The sequence below is a fragment of the Mus musculus genome, chromosome 1 (assembly GCF_000001635.26).
Source record: "Mus musculus strain C57BL/6J chromosome 1, GRCm38.p6 C57BL/6J".
Classification (NCBI taxonomy): domain Eukaryota; kingdom Metazoa; phylum Chordata; class Mammalia; order Rodentia; family Muridae; genus Mus; species Mus musculus.
The window spans coordinates 177,718,883-177,738,329 of NC_000067.6; the positions used below are offsets into that span (position 1 = coordinate 177,718,883).

The 19,447-nt window shown below is 45.2% G+C and overlaps 1 protein-coding gene and 1 long non-coding RNA gene across 6 annotated transcripts in view; one reads left to right on the forward strand and one right to left on the reverse strand.

Moving 5' to 3' along the window:
* The window catches only part of Gm30115, a 23,366-nt gene extending 12,173 nt beyond the window's left edge, over positions 1–11,193 (reverse strand). The window contains exon 1 of the long non-coding RNA XR_373742.2: positions 10,781–11,193. This is a non-coding gene — a long non-coding RNA (predicted gene, 30115). The remainder of the gene's footprint in view (positions 1–10,780) is intronic.
* Positions 9,255–19,447, forward strand: part of 1700016C15Rik (RIKEN cDNA 1700016C15 gene) — a 25,173-nt gene continuing 14,980 nt past the window's right edge. For 2 of the 5 annotated variants that reach the window (XR_373615.4, XM_017322429.2), the window contains exons 1-2: positions 10,937–11,079; positions 14,593–14,670. Coding sequence is in view for 4 of the 5 variants with exons in the window: in XM_017322429.2 (XP_017177918.1) it covers positions 14,615–14,670 (56 nt within the window). In the remaining variant the exon portion in view is untranslated. Of the gene's footprint in view, positions 9,343–10,931; positions 11,080–14,592; positions 14,671–19,447 lie in introns of those variants that run through there. The other 3 variants (XM_006496976.4, NM_027077.2, XM_006496978.4) reach the window with 3 other exon arrangements.

Here is a 19,447-nt window from a genome sequence, read left to right on the forward strand (position 1 = left end):
ACATTAATTTAGAGTCTCCTCCCATTCTCTCCGTAAATTACAGCATTCAGAAGAAGTGGCAGCTGCTGTAATTAAGACACAGTTAATTGCCCGTCTCCTTAATTGCAATGATAGGATTTTGACAGTTTGGTAAATAAGAATTGTTTGGTTTCCTCTGGCAACTTCAGCCTCAGTCAACTCTCCTCTGCCAGTGCAGAGTCCCCCAGCTCTGGGACAAAGGGGTGCAGTCCAACCTAAAAGAATGGGAAGGTTGGCATGCTGTTTCACCTCCAGACTTGTCTCTCTGCTAGAGCCTACCCAGCACAGCTTCTTCCACTGCCCCACCCCACAGGGTGTCTCCACATTCCAAACTTGTGCCTACTCAGTGGAATGCACAGACGCAGGAAGCCTCCACTACACAGCAACCATCTCCTTCACTGCAGGAAACCAGAAAACACACCCAAAATCAGGAGCAAAGCCGGAAACTCAGCTCAGAATGTCTTACTCATAGTCTTCCCACTGGTCTCAAAGAGCGTTCTACAGAGGCAGAGAGACATTAGGGGTCACACAAGATGTGTTCAGAGCTGTACCAGTTACTGTTTGGTTACTATGATAAAAGACCTGACATGATGAACTTATGATGGAGAAAGGTATGTCTTGTCTTAGTCTGGAGGTTTCAATCCTGGTCAGTTGGCTTGTTGCTGTGGGGCCTGTAATGATCAGCATGTCATGACAAGAGTGGGTAGGAATGGAAACTTTCACCTTGGCCAAAATGTGAAACAGAAGAAGGAATCAAGAGTCCCACTGTCTCCCTCACATCCACATTGCCAATGACCCAGGACCCTCTACCTGATCCACCTCTTGGTGATCCACCACTTCCCAGAGCATCAAGCTCTCAACACTTTACCTTGATTGGTCAGATACTATATGTATCCAGAACCCAGTCGCTTTCATGACAAATAGTATAAAGGAATATTAATGTAACAACATGGCTGCTATGGCAAGGGATCACATACAATCTAGGTCTGTGTGATCTGGTTGGAATGACACACCTTTAATCTCTCTGGCTGGAATACAGCCATGACCTTACCACGCACCTTTAATCCCAAACAATGAAGGTAAAACTCATTTGTAGAAGGAAGCAGTCATGTTTGAAAGTGATGTCTAATTGAGGGACAGAAAAATGGAGAATCAGAGAAAGAGTTGGAAGGACAAGTCAGCAATAGGATACGTCCAACTCTCGTGAGAATAGACAGGAAAGCGAGGAGACTTAAGAGTGGCACAGGGAGAGAGAAAGATGAGACTCAAGTGTTGGTGTGTGGTGTGGGTGTAGGTTGCAGGTGAAGACAGAATGGGCCAGATAATGAAAAGGAGCCAGAAGATTAGAACATATTGCCAAAGTTAGTATGAGGCCGAGCAGAGTCATTCAGTCAAAAGCCAAGAGAAGCCTTCTTGAATCAGTCAGCTTGAAGAGGCATTTGGGCCAGAATAGTTGGTTTAAACCAGCCAGCCAGATTTTAGAAAGAACTAGAAAGGGTGAGCTTATTCAGCAGTAAGTCACTGAGATGACAATTACATCTGGCAAATAAATATTACTTTTACAAAATAGTATTTTAAGAATTCAAACTACACTTTTGGGATAGCATTGGAAATGTAATTGAGGAAAATACGTAATAAAAAAAAGAAAAGAAAAGAAAAAAAGAATTCAAACTGCATTTTATTTACCTGTGTGTTTGTGTCTGTGTGTGTGTGTGTTTGAGCACGTGCATGTACAAAGTGGTTTTCTCCCTCTCTATGTGGCTTCCAAGGATCAGACTCAGGCCACTAGGCTTGATGGCAAGTGTCTTAACCCCTGAGCCATCTTACCAGCCCCCAAAGTGGATTTTTAGGATGTAAATTGAAAAAAGTAATTGTGCTGTGTTTGTAGTAACTGTTCAATAAATAGAGGTTATACAGCAAGCAATATTGTTCCACATTTTATGTAAACCTGTTTCTACTCCTTTATTATTCACAATTCTTTATTTTTCATAGACCTAATTCTATGGGAATCATGATTTACATTCTGGACAGAGATTTACCACTTTCCAGTGACAGCATATAAAGAACTCCGGGTAGAAGCAGTCATCAGAAACACTAGATCTAAGTCTGGGAGCCTGGAGAAGTGTTCACTGGCTCCCTGTGAGTCAGGGGTGGGGGTAGGCGTAGAAACAATGTTAATAGTGATAAGACCATCACTCTGGTTGTGTTGTGACAGCTGTGTTATTAGTTGCTCCTGCTCCTCAAAGGGTACACAGGCTGACAGACTAGAAAAGGTGGTAGTGACAATGACCATGTTTTCCTCAGAGCACCTGCCCTTTCCTAAGTAAATAGCAAAGAAAGACCAGGTGGTGGTGCTCACCTTTAATCCCAGCACATGGAAGGCAGAGGCAGGTGGATCTCTGTGAGTACCCGCCCAGCCTGGTCCAGAGAGCAAGCTCCAGGACAACCAAAGGTATACAGAGAAACCCTATCTCGAAACACAAAACAAAACTAACAAACAACAAAAAAGGAAGCTTCACCCATCTGTCTACTACAGTACAGAGGAAAGCCATCACCAGGGAGACAGCTGTCCTTAAATGTACTGTTTTACCATTATGTAGGGGTGTGGCTGTCAGTACACCTTCCCAGCACCACCTGAACCTCACATTTTACCTGTCTTCCCCATACAAGGTCTGAAGCCTCTGGCAGATGGCACAGAAGACGACATGCAGATCTTGCTTGTGATCATAGCTGCACTTGGATTTAACAGACTTGGTTGACAGTTATGATCTTGTTGAAAACTGGCAACATCTCTCTAAGCCCTTCTAGTTTTAAGATTTCTATTAAAAACTCAGCTATTATTCTGAGGGCTTGACTTTATACGAAACTGATTTTTTTTCTTGCAGTTTTCAATATTGCTTTTTTTGATCTGTAATATCCACTGTTTTAACCATTATATGACATATGAAGTTTCTTCTTTGCTGTTTTCTTTATTGGGGGGGTTCTTTATTTGTTTCAGACAGGGTCTCACTATGTAGGGCTGGCTGTCCTGAAATTCGCTGTGTAGAACAGGCTGACCTCGAACTCACCGAGATCCACCTGCCTCTGCCTCTGCCTCTGCCTCTGCCTCTGCCTCTGCCTCTGCCTCTGCCTCTGCCTCTGCCTCTGCCTCTGCCTCTGCCTCTGCCTCTGCCTCTGCCTCTGCCTCTGCCTCTGCCTCCCCAGTACTGAGATCAAAAGCATGCAGCACAATATCCTAACTAGGTGAAATTTCTTTTCTGGTCCTGTCTATTTGGTGTTTTTATTGATTATTTGGGAATTTCACATCATGAACCTCAAGCACACATACTTCCCAGTTCTCCCAGGTCTGGCTTCCCACCCCTGGGACCCCTTGCCCCACCAAAGAGAAGAAGAAGAGGAGAAAGAAGAGGAAAATGAGAAGGAGGAAGAGAAGAAGGAGAAGAAGAAGAAGAAGAAGAAGAAGAAGAAGGAGAAGGAGAAGGAGAAGGAGAAGGAGAAGGAGAAGGAGAAGGAGAAGGAGAAGAAGAAGAAGAAGAAGAAGAAGAAGAAGAAGAAGAAGAAGAAGAAGAGGAGGAGGAGGAGGAGGAGGGGGAGGGGGAGGGGGAGGGGGAGGGGGAGGGGAGGAGGAAGAAGAAACAGACGAAGAAATAAGTCCAGCTTATTCTTTTAATAATTCTTATTCTTAAGTCCAGCGTTGCCCCCTTGCTCACTGGAGGATGGTCAAACTCCCAGTGGCCAGCCCCTTAAAAAAACAGAGCCCTTCCCTACCCCACCCACTATAAGAACCCACCAATTGTGGAGAGCTACATTTCACATCCTTTCACAATTTTTATGAGTTTCAGCAGGATCATGGACCATGAACATACACATGGTTTCTGGTGACAGCACAAACTGTGGACATCCATCCACATGGTCTCAGGCATCAGCACATGCCATGAACTTCAGCATGGTCATCAGTAACAGCCCACAGACATCAATACAGTCCTCTGCCACTACACTGCAGATAACATCGTAGCCTTTAGCAGAAGCCCATGCCAAGAACATCAACAAGGCCTCAGATGGCATCATAGCCCATAGGCATCAACATAGGTTTAGGAGGCAGTGCAGACCGTGGACATTTGCATGGTCTTTGGTGGAAACACAGGCCCCAGCTACAATAGGACCAGTGCCCAGACATGGCCCTCGGCTGCAGCATGAGCTCAGACATCGCCATGGACTTGAACAGAATCACAAGACATATCAATATAGCCCTAGGTGGTAGCACAGCCCACAGACATCAACATGGTCTCGTGTGGTGACCCAGACCAAGGGCATCTGTAGGACCTCTGGTGATAACTTGAGTCAGGGACATCAACATGGCTTCCAGCTGCTGAAGGACCAGAAACATCCACATGAACCTCTGGCTTCAATACACCTAGAGCAATTGACCATACATAGTGTCCAAGGGCAGCAAAGACCATAGAGGCCTTTCAAGGAGGTCCAATTCAGAAAGTGAACTTCTTCATTTTGGATACCCAGTTGTTGCTTAGAACCAGGACCATCATGTGACTGGGCAATGTGGTTGGGGGCTGAGTCAGAGTATAAGCTCTGGACTGCTGAACACCACTGTGTCTGACCTATTTGCCAACGAGGAGTTACCCCATCCACTGCAGCCTTTTCTCACATCTCTTACCACCATTGAGTCTGTAGCTCTACCTCTCCACTATTCACTCATGCCTCCATTCCTCTATCTTCCCAACCTCTCCATCAAATATTTGTCTGTCATAGTGGCTTTGGAAACTTAAGTGTCACATGATATGTGTGTGTGTGTATAAAATATATAATTATGTGACATATATGTATATTATATGTCATATACACATGTATGTGTGTGTGTGTGTGTGTGTGTGTGTGTGTGTGTGTGTATTAGGAACCAGGCAGCTTTGTATACAAAGATTCATTGCAACTAGTGCTAGCTCTGGTTCAAGGTTTCTGGTTTCTGAAGCACTATAAATACTGAACCATCTCTGAGACTCGTCTCAGATATCCTGCTGTTGCCCAGAGTCAGGGTGATGTTGCTGTTAGGCAGGGCATCCAGGGACAGGTTCTGTGCAGGCTCCAGGCTGCCATACACCTCCCTGACCTCGGTGTATGCCACACCAAGGCTCACCAGGCTCCACCTTTGTGCTTGTAACCGGCAGGCAGGCAGCGTTGCTGTCTTGCATCCTCCATCTCCCAGCAGGGCAGGCAGGTGCTGAGGCAACATCCTGGGTGCTGGCTGGCTGGTCTAGGACCATCCCTACTCAGTGTGGCATGTTTCCAAGGGAGCTCCAGGCCACTGTGACCCACCCTGTCTTTGATGCTGGCCTCCCCACGGTCGGTACACCAGGCACAACTGGGCCAAACCAACGTCCAGCTCCCTCTACCCAGCAGCAGGACAAGTTGCAGGTACAGTGGCTCTGTGTAGGTGTCTGACCAGCTGGTGGGCCTAAGGCTTGACCTACTCAGCAAAGACCTGTTTCTGAGGGAGCTCAGGGGACCACACATCTCCCTGAGACATCTGCACAGCTACAGCAGCAAAGGGTACAGTCATTCTCCACAGAGCTCTGTTCCACCATCTTCCCTTCCAATCTTGTGAGTTCACATTTTAAGAGCATCTTCCCATAAGACTTGCCTTTTTTCTTTCCTTAGTTGTCCTGGAGCTATTATAAGCCCTGCAGACTCCCTTGTCACCCCTCGGAGACTCCATGGGTCTCTCAGACTCCTCAGCAGATGCCAGCAGCCACCGCCATCTTTGTGTACTTCATTCCTACTTGAAGATTTTTTTCTATGATTTTATTTAAAGTATTTTCTATGCCTGTGGCATGAAATTATTTTCTTTCTTTAAAATCATATTCATAGATTTTTCCCATTATGTCTTCCCAAAGGTCTTCATGCTCCATTCATACATTTTTTAAAAAAATTATCATTTATCTTAACAAAATGATCCAACTCCTCTTTCTTTTCTCTGAGCCCTAATATTACGCCAGCGCATGGTCCATTCTGCTGGTAATGCTCTCCTTTAAGCTTTTTGCCTCTGTTATCATCACAGTGTGTTGGATTTTCCTTGCTCCTCTCCGTTGAACTCTATTTTCACATCCCAAAGTTAACTTTCTAATTTCATTCAGCTGTTTGTATTCTCTCGGAATTCACTCAAGGTTGTACTCTTGTCTTTAACTTATTTGAATACATTCATAGCTGGGCTTCGTGGGGAGCAGATGAAGTCCTGAGGGAATGCATACTGTTAACCTGGGCACAGCCATGGCAAGGACCAAGGCCTCGGACTCATGGGAAATCAACTAAGCCTCTCCATGTGCGCCAGGTTCTGCATTGGCAAAGCCTTGCTCTGGCCCAAGTGTAAATGGTGGCAGTGTATGCAAGTACCAGTGTTAACAAATGACTAACCAGTGTGTCCAAAAACTAACTTCTTCCTGTAGCCTACCAAAACCTCCTGAGACTAGCCAACCCCTACCCCTGTGCCTAAGTGCCCAGTTATTGCCCAGTTGGTGCCACCCCCTCAGAGTGTGTACAGCTCACCTGACCCAAGCTTTTCTGTACATGTGTTTGTGTGTCTGGCTGCGCTTGACAATCCCATTGCTGTTTGTTTGTTTATGTGTGTGAGTGTTTCACCTATATGTGTGTATGTACACTTCTTGCCAGCCTGGTGCAGGAGGAGGCCAGAAGAGGGCACCAGATCCTCTAGAACTAGAGTTAGGCTGCAAACTGTCTTGTGGGCGATGGGAACTGAACCCAGGTGTTGTATAAGCCCAGTGAGTGCTGAGCCATCTCTCCAGTCCCTATAATTGTCTTTCTTCTTTCCTTGTCTAAAGTTTCATTTCAGGGAATCTCGCTGGAGTTACTGTTGGAGTGATGATCTTTGGAGAAGACTGTTGTGTGTAATTTTTTAAAACATGCTAACACCTTTCCTGGGAGCTCAGCCCTCACTCTGACCTCTCCTGATTTCTTTTGCTCCATCCAGCTTAGCCCAGGATTGATTGCAACTATCCCCCAACCTGGGAAAACTGGGAGCTGCTGTCTGCGCTCCACCAGTTCCCTCTGGACTTCTCTTTAGTTCCTCCCTGGCTAGCTTTGCCAAGCCACCAGCTACCACCCTGGCTTCTCTCTTTCTCTGCCTACCTTTGCTCCTCGGATGAAAAACACCTAGACAGCTTTATTATTTTAGAGCTTGCCAGATAGCACAATTGTTGGGCACAGAGTCCCTGCCCCAACCTTATCAGCTAGCCTACATCAGCCAGCCTCCGATGATGGCAGAGGCCACTGGTTCTAGTTTCCCCAAGATCTAGTTTCCCCAAGGGGGTTGTATCGAGCTTCTCCTTCCAAAGCCTAGCCGAAAAGCCCCTGCTCTTTCCTCCTGGAACCTGGAAGTCCCACAAGAACCAATTAGGGAACCAGACCGTCTAAAGTTTCACTTCAGGGAGCCCCACTGGAGTTACCATTGAAGTGATGATTTTTGGAGAAGACCTATTGTCTTGGTTTTTCTTGTTACTGGTGTGTTTGTGCTGGGATCTGCCCGTCTATTGACTAACTCAGGTCACCTCTCTTCTGTCAGTAGAAGTGTTTGCAGACTTCAAAGACTTAAACACTTTGTCCTGGAGTCGAGATGACATTCTCCTCTTTTGCAGGAGTGTTTCAGGACACTAGACCTCCCCTGAGATCTCTGAGTACTGTCACCAATAACCCACCCAGAAATAGCAGAGCAGGCAATGACAAAGTACTCACCTTAAGTACTCATCGTCTTAGAAAACTCACTGGCTCACATAACAAAATAAACAAATGAAAGTGGAAGGGACACTTGTAGGAGGGGAGACTAACTGGGGGGGAGGTAAGGGGTGGAGTGGGGGGAGTGAGGGATGGGGGAGGGGAGGGGGCTGGGGGTGGGCTGGGGGGTGAAGCTAAATAATCTCAATGTGTCACATACATGTACAAAACTGACAGATAATAAGTTTGATCTAAACAATGAAAACAGAGAAAGAGGAACCTGAAGAATGCTGCTACAGCGCATGCTTGGCGTGGGGTGGGGCTGGGGAGACCCTGGACTGGACTTCCAGCATGAAAAGACAAATTATGCAACATGGCAGAATATTAAAGACTGGAGAAAGCAGGTGCATTAAGTGTCCACCATACTCTTTTTATCTTTTCAACTTCTCTGTGAGTTTGACGTTCTCTACATAAAATATGTGGAAAGTGTGTTCAAGATAACACTGTGCCAACAACAGACAGATTTCTGCTGTTAAGTCGGAGTGGGGCCTCCAGTCTGTGTGAATTCTGAGGCTGCTGTCTTCTGTGATTATAACAAACATTTGAGAGCCGAGTGTGGACACAGGCAGTGCCAATCAGTCCTAGGGTCCTAGCCCTTGATGACTTTATTGTCCTGTTTTGTAAGTGAAGTACAAGGAAGGCTACAACTGAGCTTGTGGTTTTGTTGTTGCTTTTGGTTGTTCCAGGGAATGAGCCCAGGCCTTCGTGCATGCAGTACGTGACCTACCCTGAGGTTACCCTACCCCCAGCCCCTTCCTTCACCCCACCCCCATCCCAAGCCTCGGCCTGTTTAACTTCACATCCTAGGATTTCTTCCTGCCTCACTGGCCAATAGCTTGGTCAACACCAAACATGTTCTCCTTAAACACGGTGTAGTATTTGTCTGATAAAGGTTAAAACCTGAGACAAAGACTACAATGTTAGCGAAGCCTGAAAAGTTTGGATTTGAAGATAGGATTTCAAAACTGTAGAAATTAGAGAAGCAAGCTGAATCACCAGGAAGGAACTTCTCCTCATCTCTTCAGTCTCCCCAAAGACTTTCTCCCAGTGTGGCACTCTTTCCTCACCGCTACCCTCATCCCCCAAGTTGCCTTTGGGTGTTTATCACAGCGATAGGAAACAAACCAACACTGGCTTAGGAGAGAGAAGACATAGCATTTGACTATAGAACAATCTCTAAGTGCAGATTGTTTTTAAAAACCCAGTGGCTCCTAAGCAAAACAGACAGGGAGAGAGATTTGTAGTGGGGAAGGGAGGTTCATAGGAGAGGGAGACATAGGAGAGTAAATGTGGTCATAGCTTTACCTAGGACTGTCTGTAAGCAAGAGAAGGGAGAGGGAGGGGAGGGAGGGAGAGAGTAGTCAAGGACAGAGGTTTCCTCACAATGATGAGTCCTGACTGTAGGCCACCTGCACGTGGGGCCATAAACCTTTGACTCTAGTGTTCTTTGGCCCAGGGAAGTTATGGGTTAGCAAGATCAAGATCACTCACACTCTCTGTAGATGTGGAGACAGTCCAGTGTTGATGGTAGGATCTGAGATGTACTATGTTCTCCTGTACAGGGCCCCTGCACCAGTGACTAGAAACTCCTCCATCTTTAAAGTCACCTTTCCATGAGGCAGGGAGAGATGTCAGTGAGGAGGCCTGAGGAGTGTTAAGTGTCATGGCCGGCTGGCGGATTGCATTTTCCAAGTTGGTGACTACAAGGGATGTTTGTAGATGGCAGGGGAGGGATCCTGAGCACAATTGCTCCATACTGGAAGGAATTCTGATCAGCTAGGCACCAAGACACTACACACTGCCCCAGTAGTAGCCATAATTTAATTAGTGATTAATTAGATATGCATACTAGTCTCTCTGGGTTGAAGATTATATTACTTTAAATATTCTTTGTTTTTCTATATTACCTGAATTCTGGAAACAGGTGTTATTTTTAAAACAACCCACCCCTGTTTACTTGGGGGGGGGGAAGCAGCATGCAGCACACATGTGGAAGTCAGAGGACAACTTACAGGAGTCAGTTCTCACTTTTTAAAATTAACGTGGGTCCCAGGAATTGAACTCTGGTCTTCCGGCTTGGTGGCAAGTGTCTTTGTCCACTGAGCCATCCTGTCAGCTTAAGGGAATGTTTAGAGAGTCTATGCAAATGAGAGAAGTCTCTTTAATCATCACAGAAGGAAGGAAAGATAATGAAGAGATGCTGTCCCCAGCTCATGACTCCCCAGCAGACACTGGAGAGAGTTATTTAAGGATTATACTTCCAAACTTGAAAATCTGAAGAAGAAAAGTCATAACTGTCCTGATGGCTAATCTTCACTGTCAACTTCAATCTCCTAGGAGACACATCCCTGGGCATGTTGAGGGGGTGTTTCTAGAGGGGCTTAACGGAAGTGTGAAAACCACCCTGGTTGTGAGTGACATCATTCTACAGGGTGGGACCCAGACTGAAAGGAAAAAAAAAAAAAAAAAAAAAAAAAAAACAGCCTTGGCCCAGGCTTCCTGTCCATGCCATCAGGAGCTGCAGATGAATATTTCTCTTCCTACTTGCAAACTTTGTTTGATCGAGCCCTGCCCTGTTTCCAGGCCAGCCTCTTGTAGACAATGCCAGTGTTTGTTTTGGGCTTAGTTTTGCTATGGTATCTGAACAACCATTCTACAGCCATTCTCTTTCCTGGCTGAGACTCGCTTCTCTGTGTAGTTGTGCAACAGTGATGGTTGGTGGCTTGGTTTGAATCATATTCCTGAACAATTAAAAACCTCTTTCAATGGCTTTAGTAGCAGCGGCCTTCCATAGACTAGTGTCATTTTAGACCAGGCAGTGCTGGATTCCTTTGTCCCTGTGACAGCCCTTCTCAGTTCCAACTTGCAAAGGACACATGCAACACCAGATCCCTGACCTTACGTTCCCCTTGAAGCAATGTTTGTAGAAAAACAAGTTTAGTGGTTGATAGTCTGGGTCACTTACCTGTATGGTTTCTCCCTGACACCAATTTCTGCCCTTACGTTCTATGCGCAGCTATGCTTTCTGTTAGAGACGTTCAAAACAGGCTTTCTCTAAGCCTGAACAGCACTGCTTAGCACAACTTTCCACTCCACCGTGCATCATAATCCCCTTTGAGTGATGTAAAGGGATCAGGTCTCACAGCTCTGCCTTGTACTTTTCACAGCATGCCCCACACAGAGGTGGCTCAATTTCTTGCTGCCCTCAGAGGAAAACTTCTTTGAAGAAGGAGGCCCCTGCCCACTGCTGCCCAAGCCAAGCCGGTAATGCAGCAAGGCTCTTACTGCCTGGGCCTCTCTCCTCTCACTCCGTGGCTACATGGCTAAATGAGAGGATTGCTTTTGCTTTTTGTTTGTTTGCTTGGTTGGTTAGTTGGTTGGTGGGTTGGATGGTTGATTGGTAGGTTGGTTAATTGGTTTGGTTTGGTTTGGATTTTCAAAACAGGATTTCCTCTGTGTTATCCTGGGTGTCCTAGAACTCACTCCATAGACAAGGCTGGCCTCGGATTCAGATATCTGCTTCCTAAGTGCTGAGATTAAAGGCACAAGCCATCACTACCTGGCACATTTTGAATAGGTGCTTACAACTTACAACTTTATGGTTGGAATTCTTTGCAAAGCTAGGAATTCTTCCCCCCAACTCGACTCAGGTGTTAGGTATGTGTATATATCTGCGTGCGGGTATGTGTACATGAGACCTGCTGCCATGCTTCCTGCCATGAAAGCTAGCAAATCCCCTGGAGTTGGAGGTTCAGGAAGTTTTAGCTGCCTGAGTACTGGGAACTGAACTTCGTCCTCTGAAAAAACAGCAAGCTCTTGAAACCGTTAAGCTATGTCTCTGCCCCTAAAAATTATTTTAGAATGTGAACAGTGGTCTACTTGGGATGTTTTGAATATTTTTTTTCTCAGTATTTTATAAAAGTTTGGTATACCCAGCTGCAGAGCAACCCTGCAGCCACGGGGCTAAGCAGGTCTAACACCCCTATGCTGTCTCTATGTTGTCATGTGACTATGTTACCCTGAATGTCCTGAATACAGACACAGCTCTTCCAAGGAGAAAGGGCTTTACAAAATGTATCTAGAAAGTCAACAGGTACTATCTACACACAGCTGATAACCCTACACAGCTGATTGCTATGGTTTGGATGTAATCAGTCACCAAAGGGTTTCAGGTGTTAGAAGGTGTTGGGAACACTAAACATTAAGATTAACTATTAATATATGGTAACTATTAATATATTAATATTCTATAATATTAATAACTATTAAATATTAAGATTAAGAATTACAATAACTGTGGCAATGTAGAAATTATCTCACAACATTAAAAAAAAACAAAACCAAAGATTATTTTCTAGAAAATAAATAATGCCGCTTTAGATATATAAATTATGGATGCCTTTTCTATTATAGCATTATTTTTCTGAGCATATTATGTTTTCAGTTTAAAAAAAAATGTTTTATGATGTCCAAGTCAGCTATCCATTACTATAACAAAGTCTGAGATAATCAACTTATAAGAATTGTATTTTGGCTCACTGTGGTGGTCTGAATGAGAATGGCTTCCATAGGCTCTCAGTGTTTGAATGCTTGGTCCCCAGTTGGTAGAACGATTTAGGAAGGATTAGGAGGCATAGTCTTACTGGAGTAGATGTGGCCTCTTTGGAGGAGGTGTGTTAGAAGGGATAGGCTTTGAGGTGTCAAAAGCCCACATCAGGTCTAGTCTCTCTCTCTCTGCCTGCAACTTGAAAAACATGTGAGCTTCCAGCTACTGCTCCAGGCCCATGCCAGCCTGCCTGCTGCCATGCTTCTTGCCATAATTGGTCATGGGCTAACCTGCTGAAACTGTAAGCAAGTCCCCAATTAAATGATATTTGTTTTAAAAATAAGAGTTGCTTTGGTCATGGTATCTCCTCACTGCATAGAACAGTAAATGAAACACAATTGCAAAGGCCTTACTCTGGAACAGGTTGCCTCATTGCTTGGGGCCTCATTGCTTGGGGCCTCTGGTGGTAAATGGTGTTGGAATGACAGCACAGAGCTGTGTGCTTTTGGGCCTGGGAAAATGGTTCAGTGGGTAAGAGGGCTTACTGCTCCTGCAGAAGACCTAAGTTCAGTCCCTGGCACCTACCTGTAATTCCAGCTTTACGAAATCTGCCACCGAATTCTGGACTCCACAGGCACACAAATATATGAGACACATACACATACACACACATACACATAAATAAAAATAAATTTTAAAAAGAGATAAAGGAGAGAAATGGAAATGTAGCCACAATCTCAAGATTCCCTTTCCAGGCCTCCTGTGACTCAAAGATTTTAATGTGTCCCTTCAAAAATGATTGAGTGGCCCGGTCAAAGAGAGGCAACCCATGACAGGTTTGCTTCCTATGTCACTCATCCACAGCTTCTAGGCACTGAGCATTGGCTCATCAAGAGAAGAGGGCAATGTGCTAGAGCAAATGTCCTAAATGCTGGCTTCCTCTTCCACATCACGTGCAAAAACCTCAACATTCAGGGTTTGACTTCTCAAGAGCTCAATCGTGTTTAACCACATTTTCTTTTATTCATTCTTCCACCAAAAACAGAACCAAGGCAAAACAAAGCACAGCAGTACTAAAGGCAAAAGTACATGTGGAAGAGACACAGCCATGTTCACAGTAGCTGAGACACCACCCCTTCAGCCCAGGTTCCCAGCAGCAGGGAGTGAATGAAGAAATATGGCATAGGAACACCATGCAGCCATAAAGGGGAGGATATGCTATGTGATAAACAGGCTCCTTGGGATCTATCACTAACCACTCTAGTTATTACAGTGTGTTGCTATTGGGAAATTTCAAACTGATTTTTGAAAAGATGGGATTTTGAAACAAATTTTGAGAGGGAAAGCAGAGGAGCCAGGGACCCTGAGGGTGAGTTAAACTTGACTATAAAAGGAGGAGGGGCAGCCTCGGCCTCACATCCCTTTTTTCCCCCAACCCTTTCTCCCTCCCCATTACTTCTTTTCCCTTCTGGCTCCTATTGAATAGTCCCAGTTTTGTTTTAGCTGAGGTCTCTTGGTGCCCTGGGTTGTTTGGGTATAACTCAGTAATAAGAATGAATGGTCTTTGAGTCTCAGGACTCCATCCCTGGCTCCCTTGTAACTTGCACAAGTTACTTAACTTCTTGTGAGTCAAATAGTCACAATGATTTGCAGACTTACCCCAAGAATGCTATTAGTTAGAGTGTGCTGCCAGTTGTATGTCACAGGCTCACAAACTCATGTTTTTCCTTTCTCAAGAGTGCCTTTAAGTCACAGACCATGCCCACACACAGTACTGCCTCACTGGACCCTACAAAGAATTATTGTAGTCAATTCACAGAGCCGAGAAGTAACTTACACAGGCCGAAAGAGTCTCCATCTAGGGTTCTCTGGCTACCTAGAGGTTGCCATGCTCATGCAAATTAGCAACTCAGCTCTCTTTATGAAGAGAGTAAACAACCTATGCACACAGAGCATGGGCAGTCTATGAGGTGCTCTAGAAACAGTAGGCCTCTTTCCCACCCACTCACTTTCCCTCCCCATTATGAACTTGTTCACATGAATGTTTAAATGTATTGTTTGATTATTATTGGCTTGCTTCAAAAGGCTGAGGTTCAGCTACCTGTCTTATACAGTCCAGGTTTACCTGCCTATCAAGGGCTTGCCTTTGGAGACAGTCCAGATCTGAGCTGGAGCAATAGCTAATACCTGAGAATGTATGTAAACTGGCAATGTGAAATTTCTCTCCACAGCTTTCTCAGGTGCCCCTCAGTCATGTCGACCATCCGACTACGAGAATTTGTAGAGCGTCGCCCATCGATTCCACCTAGGTAAGGTTCTCTTGGATACAGAAACCACCAGGCTGAGGAAGGCAGGTGCCCAGGGGACGAGATTCACCTACCCTGCTTCGCAGGCAATGAGGAGCAACTGCTGCTGGGGGCGGGAGGTTGTGTCAAGTGAGTCCTTGAGTTTAGAGAAAGTTGTGGGGTTTGTAGGGTTTTTTAAAAAGACATAAACAATATTCATGCATGTGGTGTGTGTGTGTGTGTGTGTGTGTGTGTGTGTGTGTGTGTGTGCAAGTGCCCCTGCAGGCCACAAGAGGACATTAGGTCTTGGAGCTAGAGATATAGGTGGTTGTAAGACATCTTATATGGATGCTGAGAACTGAACCAGGATCCTTTGGAAGAGCATTCAGGAGTCTTAACCACTGAACCAATCTCCAACTCCAAATTTTTTGAAAGTTGTGAGATAAGAATACCTTCTTTGCAGAATCCAAGCAACCAGGGAACTCCAAATACCCAAAGTATGAGACAGATGTTGGTTTTCTCCTGGAATGGGCTTCACCAGGAAGAATGGGGAACTCAAAGCTCAAACTTTGAACAAGAACCATTTGTCCTTGGGGTAAATAAAACCACCATGTTTCTCTGCAATATGAGAGCTGACTGCATAGAGTGAGACTGAGGGTGGGCTTTCATTCATTCTCCAAGGCCATTTATCACATGGGGTAATAAGCCCTATAGGTACACTTTACTGTGCTGGGTTTATCTTTCTGGGAGTCAGCAGGTGCCATCCATAAGGCCTAAGCCCTCTCTCCCATCTGTCTCTGCTATGGAACCTGCAGAGACTAAGAAACTAAGAAGTTTGGGGCAGCAAGCTTCATACCCTGGGGGCTAGCTTCTTTTTAAAAATTTTAGAATTGTTTATTGTTTTTAAGTTATTATAAAAATAAATGAGTTCTAGATTTAGAGTCAAGAAGGATACAGGAAAGGGGATGTGGACTCTTCCTCCATGGTTAAGGAAGGCCACCCTAGGACAGGCTTGTAGCAGGGGAGTCCTGGCACAGAGGCCTGGAGAGGCCATTGCTTGAAGCTCTGTAAGCCTAAATTATATCGGAGATCCAAAGCTGTTGGCCATGCCAGTGTGGTGGAATTCCTGTCAAGGAGAGTTGAACGCCACGCCAGAAGTAGAACCAGTGCAAGACAGACAGAGAGAGAGAGAGAGAGAGAGAGAGAGAGAGAGAGAGAGAGAGAGAGGTATTGCAGTCAACAAAATTGGAGGGAGCCACACACGTGGTGGCGCACGCCTTTAATCCCAGCATTCGGGAGGCAGAGGCAGGCGGATTTCTGAGTTTGAGGCCAGCCTGGTCTACAGAGTGAGTTCCAGGACAGTCAGGGCTATACAGAGAAACCCTGTCTCAAAAAACAAAACAAAACAAAACAAAACAAAACAAAACAAAAAACAAAAAAACAAAACAAAACAAAACAAAACCAAAATACAAAATCAAAAAAACAAACAAACAAAAACCTGGAGGGAGTGGGATATATGAAAAGTCATCTAAGCCCTTGAACGTCAGACAGAGATAACAGAATCTGGGGTCTGTAGTATTGCTTTGGTCCAGCAGTTCCTTAATATGGCTATTTCCTCCCATTTGGGATGGTAATGTATATTCCATGCCACTGTACTTGGAAGTATGTGATCTGGTTGGTCTACGTTGGCTGATTTTATAGGGGATTATAAGAGATTGTATGAGTCTCAGAAGAGACTTTGAACTTTGGGTTTTTAAACATTGTTGAGACTGTGATAGACTATGGGGGGCTTTTGAAGCTAAACTAAATGCATTTTACATTATGACGAGGCTATAAGCCTGTGGGTGCCAGGGAGTGAAATGTGATGGTTTGAATAAGAATGCTTCTGTAGGCTCAGATGTTTGATGTTTGGGCTTGGTTCCAGTCTCTCTCTGTCTGCTGCCTATGGATTAGGATGTAAAGCTCTCAGTTACCGCTCCAACACTGTGCCTATCTGCTTCCCACCATGATGGCCTGGATTAGCCCTCTAAAAAAGCAAGCAAGTCTACAATTAAACACTCTCTTTTATAAGAGTTGCCTTGGTCATGGTGTCTCTCCACAGCAGCAGAACGGTGACTAAGACAAATATCAACCTTGACAGTCTGAAACATTCAGACACCACTGCAGGGTCAGCTCATTCTACCTAGAAAGACAGCTAACAAAGAAGGCACCTTTCAGTCTCCAGCTACAGATGTCTCATTACTCTTGTCCCATCGCTGATGAAAATAGTAGCTATTGTTCCGATTTACTGATGAGCAAACGGAACCTCCCCTGCCATTCCTTGAGGAAATACCATAGGGACAGTTCATCCTGGGTGGTAAGAGGGCACATTGGCTATCTCCAGTCCTGCCTTTAATCTCATTTTCTATACTTGTTCATATCCTTAGCTGAGATATTTAGCCCCAAGCTCCTTGAACATGTTGCAGCATTCACTGCTGTCGTTATGACATTGTCTAGATATGGCTGTCCTTACCATGAGATGAACTTCGAGAGCACCCCCATGCCAGAACACTGCAGATACATCCGAGCTTCTTATCAGTTCTTCTGATTGAACCCAAACCAGCTTTCTCTGTCCCTTTGGTACATTATGTCTGCTTGCTGTCTGCCTAGAAGCAGGAAAATTACATAGTCCAAACAGAAATAGTGCTGAACTTCTCTGGAAAATATTAACCCTACATACGCCATAGATGGCTCTGAATAAGGCACAAAATTTAGGGACTGGGTTCATTTTATGGCTCTGGTATTTATTAGCTGCGTAGTATCCAGAATGCTTGCTTAGCCTCTCTGAGCTTCCTTTTACTGTTATAAAAGCAGGGAGCTTGTGTTTACTTTGCTAGGTGCCTGATAATTAAATGGGATCCTATCGTTGAGGCTGGAGGACCAGCACAGATGGCTCAGAAGGGCACATGATGGTATCCCTCTGGCGGCGGTACTGTATAGACAGACCAACTCACTCCTGAACTCACCCATGTATACTGAATATTCTCAAAGTCCCGTTCTGGTTGCCACCATCCTTCCAGGGGACAGAGCTAGTCTCATGTAGGTTGAACCTTTCCAAGCTGTCAGGGACATGTAAATAACGTACAGTGTAAGCAGATGCAGTGGGCTTACCTGCTCACCTTAGGAGGGCTTTCTATGACTGATTCAGCAATCAGTAGCCAGTGAGCATGGCCTGACACAAGGGGCATTTCCATCCATTCATCCTTTCCCACACACCAAGCCTCCAGGGGAGAAGCTGAGTACTTTTGTAACCGCCCCCTAGCCAAGCCAGACACATTTCTCCCTGAAGTGATTGATTGATTGATTGATTGATTGATTTTGTCTCTGTCACTACTTTAATGGCTGAATAAGAAGCTTTCTCATGTTCCAGAAACTCACACTAAAGAATCAGAGGGAGATGGGCAGGCAAGGTGGAGAACACCTAAGAGGCTGAGGCAGGAGGATTGTGGGTTTTGGGGTCAGTATGGACAATTCAGAGAGACCCTAAATAAAATAAAGGGGGGTGGCTGAGACTCAGTGATAGAACTCTTACCTAGCATGCGTTAAGTTCCTGGTTCAACAGGCAGCTCTGACGAGGTGGGAAAGGGGTGGCTAAGTAAACGGGACATGCAAAAGGAAGAGAGGAAAGTTAGAAATAAAATGAGCCATCTCTTTCTCCCCTACATCTCTCCTCATTTCTCCACTCAGCCTGCTCCCCGCCCACCCCCATGTAAGCTGCTCACTCTCCCCACCTCTTTGTCACTTCTGCCTGCCTGGCCAGGGGGTCTCTTCCTAGGGACTGCGGCGGGTCATACTACTGGAAGCCAGTAGAGGATGGCTCTATTCTCGAAGAAATGGCTAGAGCGGATGAACTTCTTGAGAGCCTCAGCAGACTTTGTTGTACAGATGATGTCAGAAAAGATCAAACAGCCTGCTGCAGACAGCACTGCAGCCCTGAGGACCGTGTCCCAGATGGCTGTGATTCCTCAAAACTCTTGACTCTAGGGGACACCTTCTACCCCAGTGCTCAGAACTAGAGGTTTGCCTAAGTGGCACCACACACACACACACACACACACACACACACACACACACACACACTTCCTACACACTCAGCAATGTCATTTCTTCTCTATTTTGGGTCAACTTCCCTCTCCTATTATCTTAGCTATTAGGCAGGCTCAGACAGTCTGTGGTTATTCAGAAAATTAAAGCTCTCAGAGGTCTGTTTGCACAGACAGAACCTGTCTTGCCCAGCACTTGCTTTGAGTCACACTAGATAGCCATGCCCCCTCGGACTCCTGCAATCACTCAGATCTTGAATGGTCCTCCAAGGCCGGGATGTTGAAGGCCTGGTCTCTGCCAGGGGTGCAATGGAGGGGAGGGATGGTGGAACTTTCAGAACGCACTCCTGCCGTGACGCTGTGTGGCTGAAGCAATGGGACAATTAATTAGTCACAGACTGAAACCATAAGGCAAAATAACCTTCCTTCCTTCCTTCCTTCCTTCCTTCCTTTCTTTCTTTCTTTCTTTCTTTCTTTCTTTCTTTCTTTCTTTCTTTCTTTCTTTCTTTCTTTCTTTCTTTCAGATTTTACATACATACATACATACATACATACATACATATATACATATATACATATATACATATATACATACATATACATATACATATATATATATATATATATATGAGTACACTGTAGCTGTCTTCAGACACACCAGAAGAAGGCATCAGATCCCATTACAGATGGTTGTGAGACACCATGTGGTTGCTGGGAAC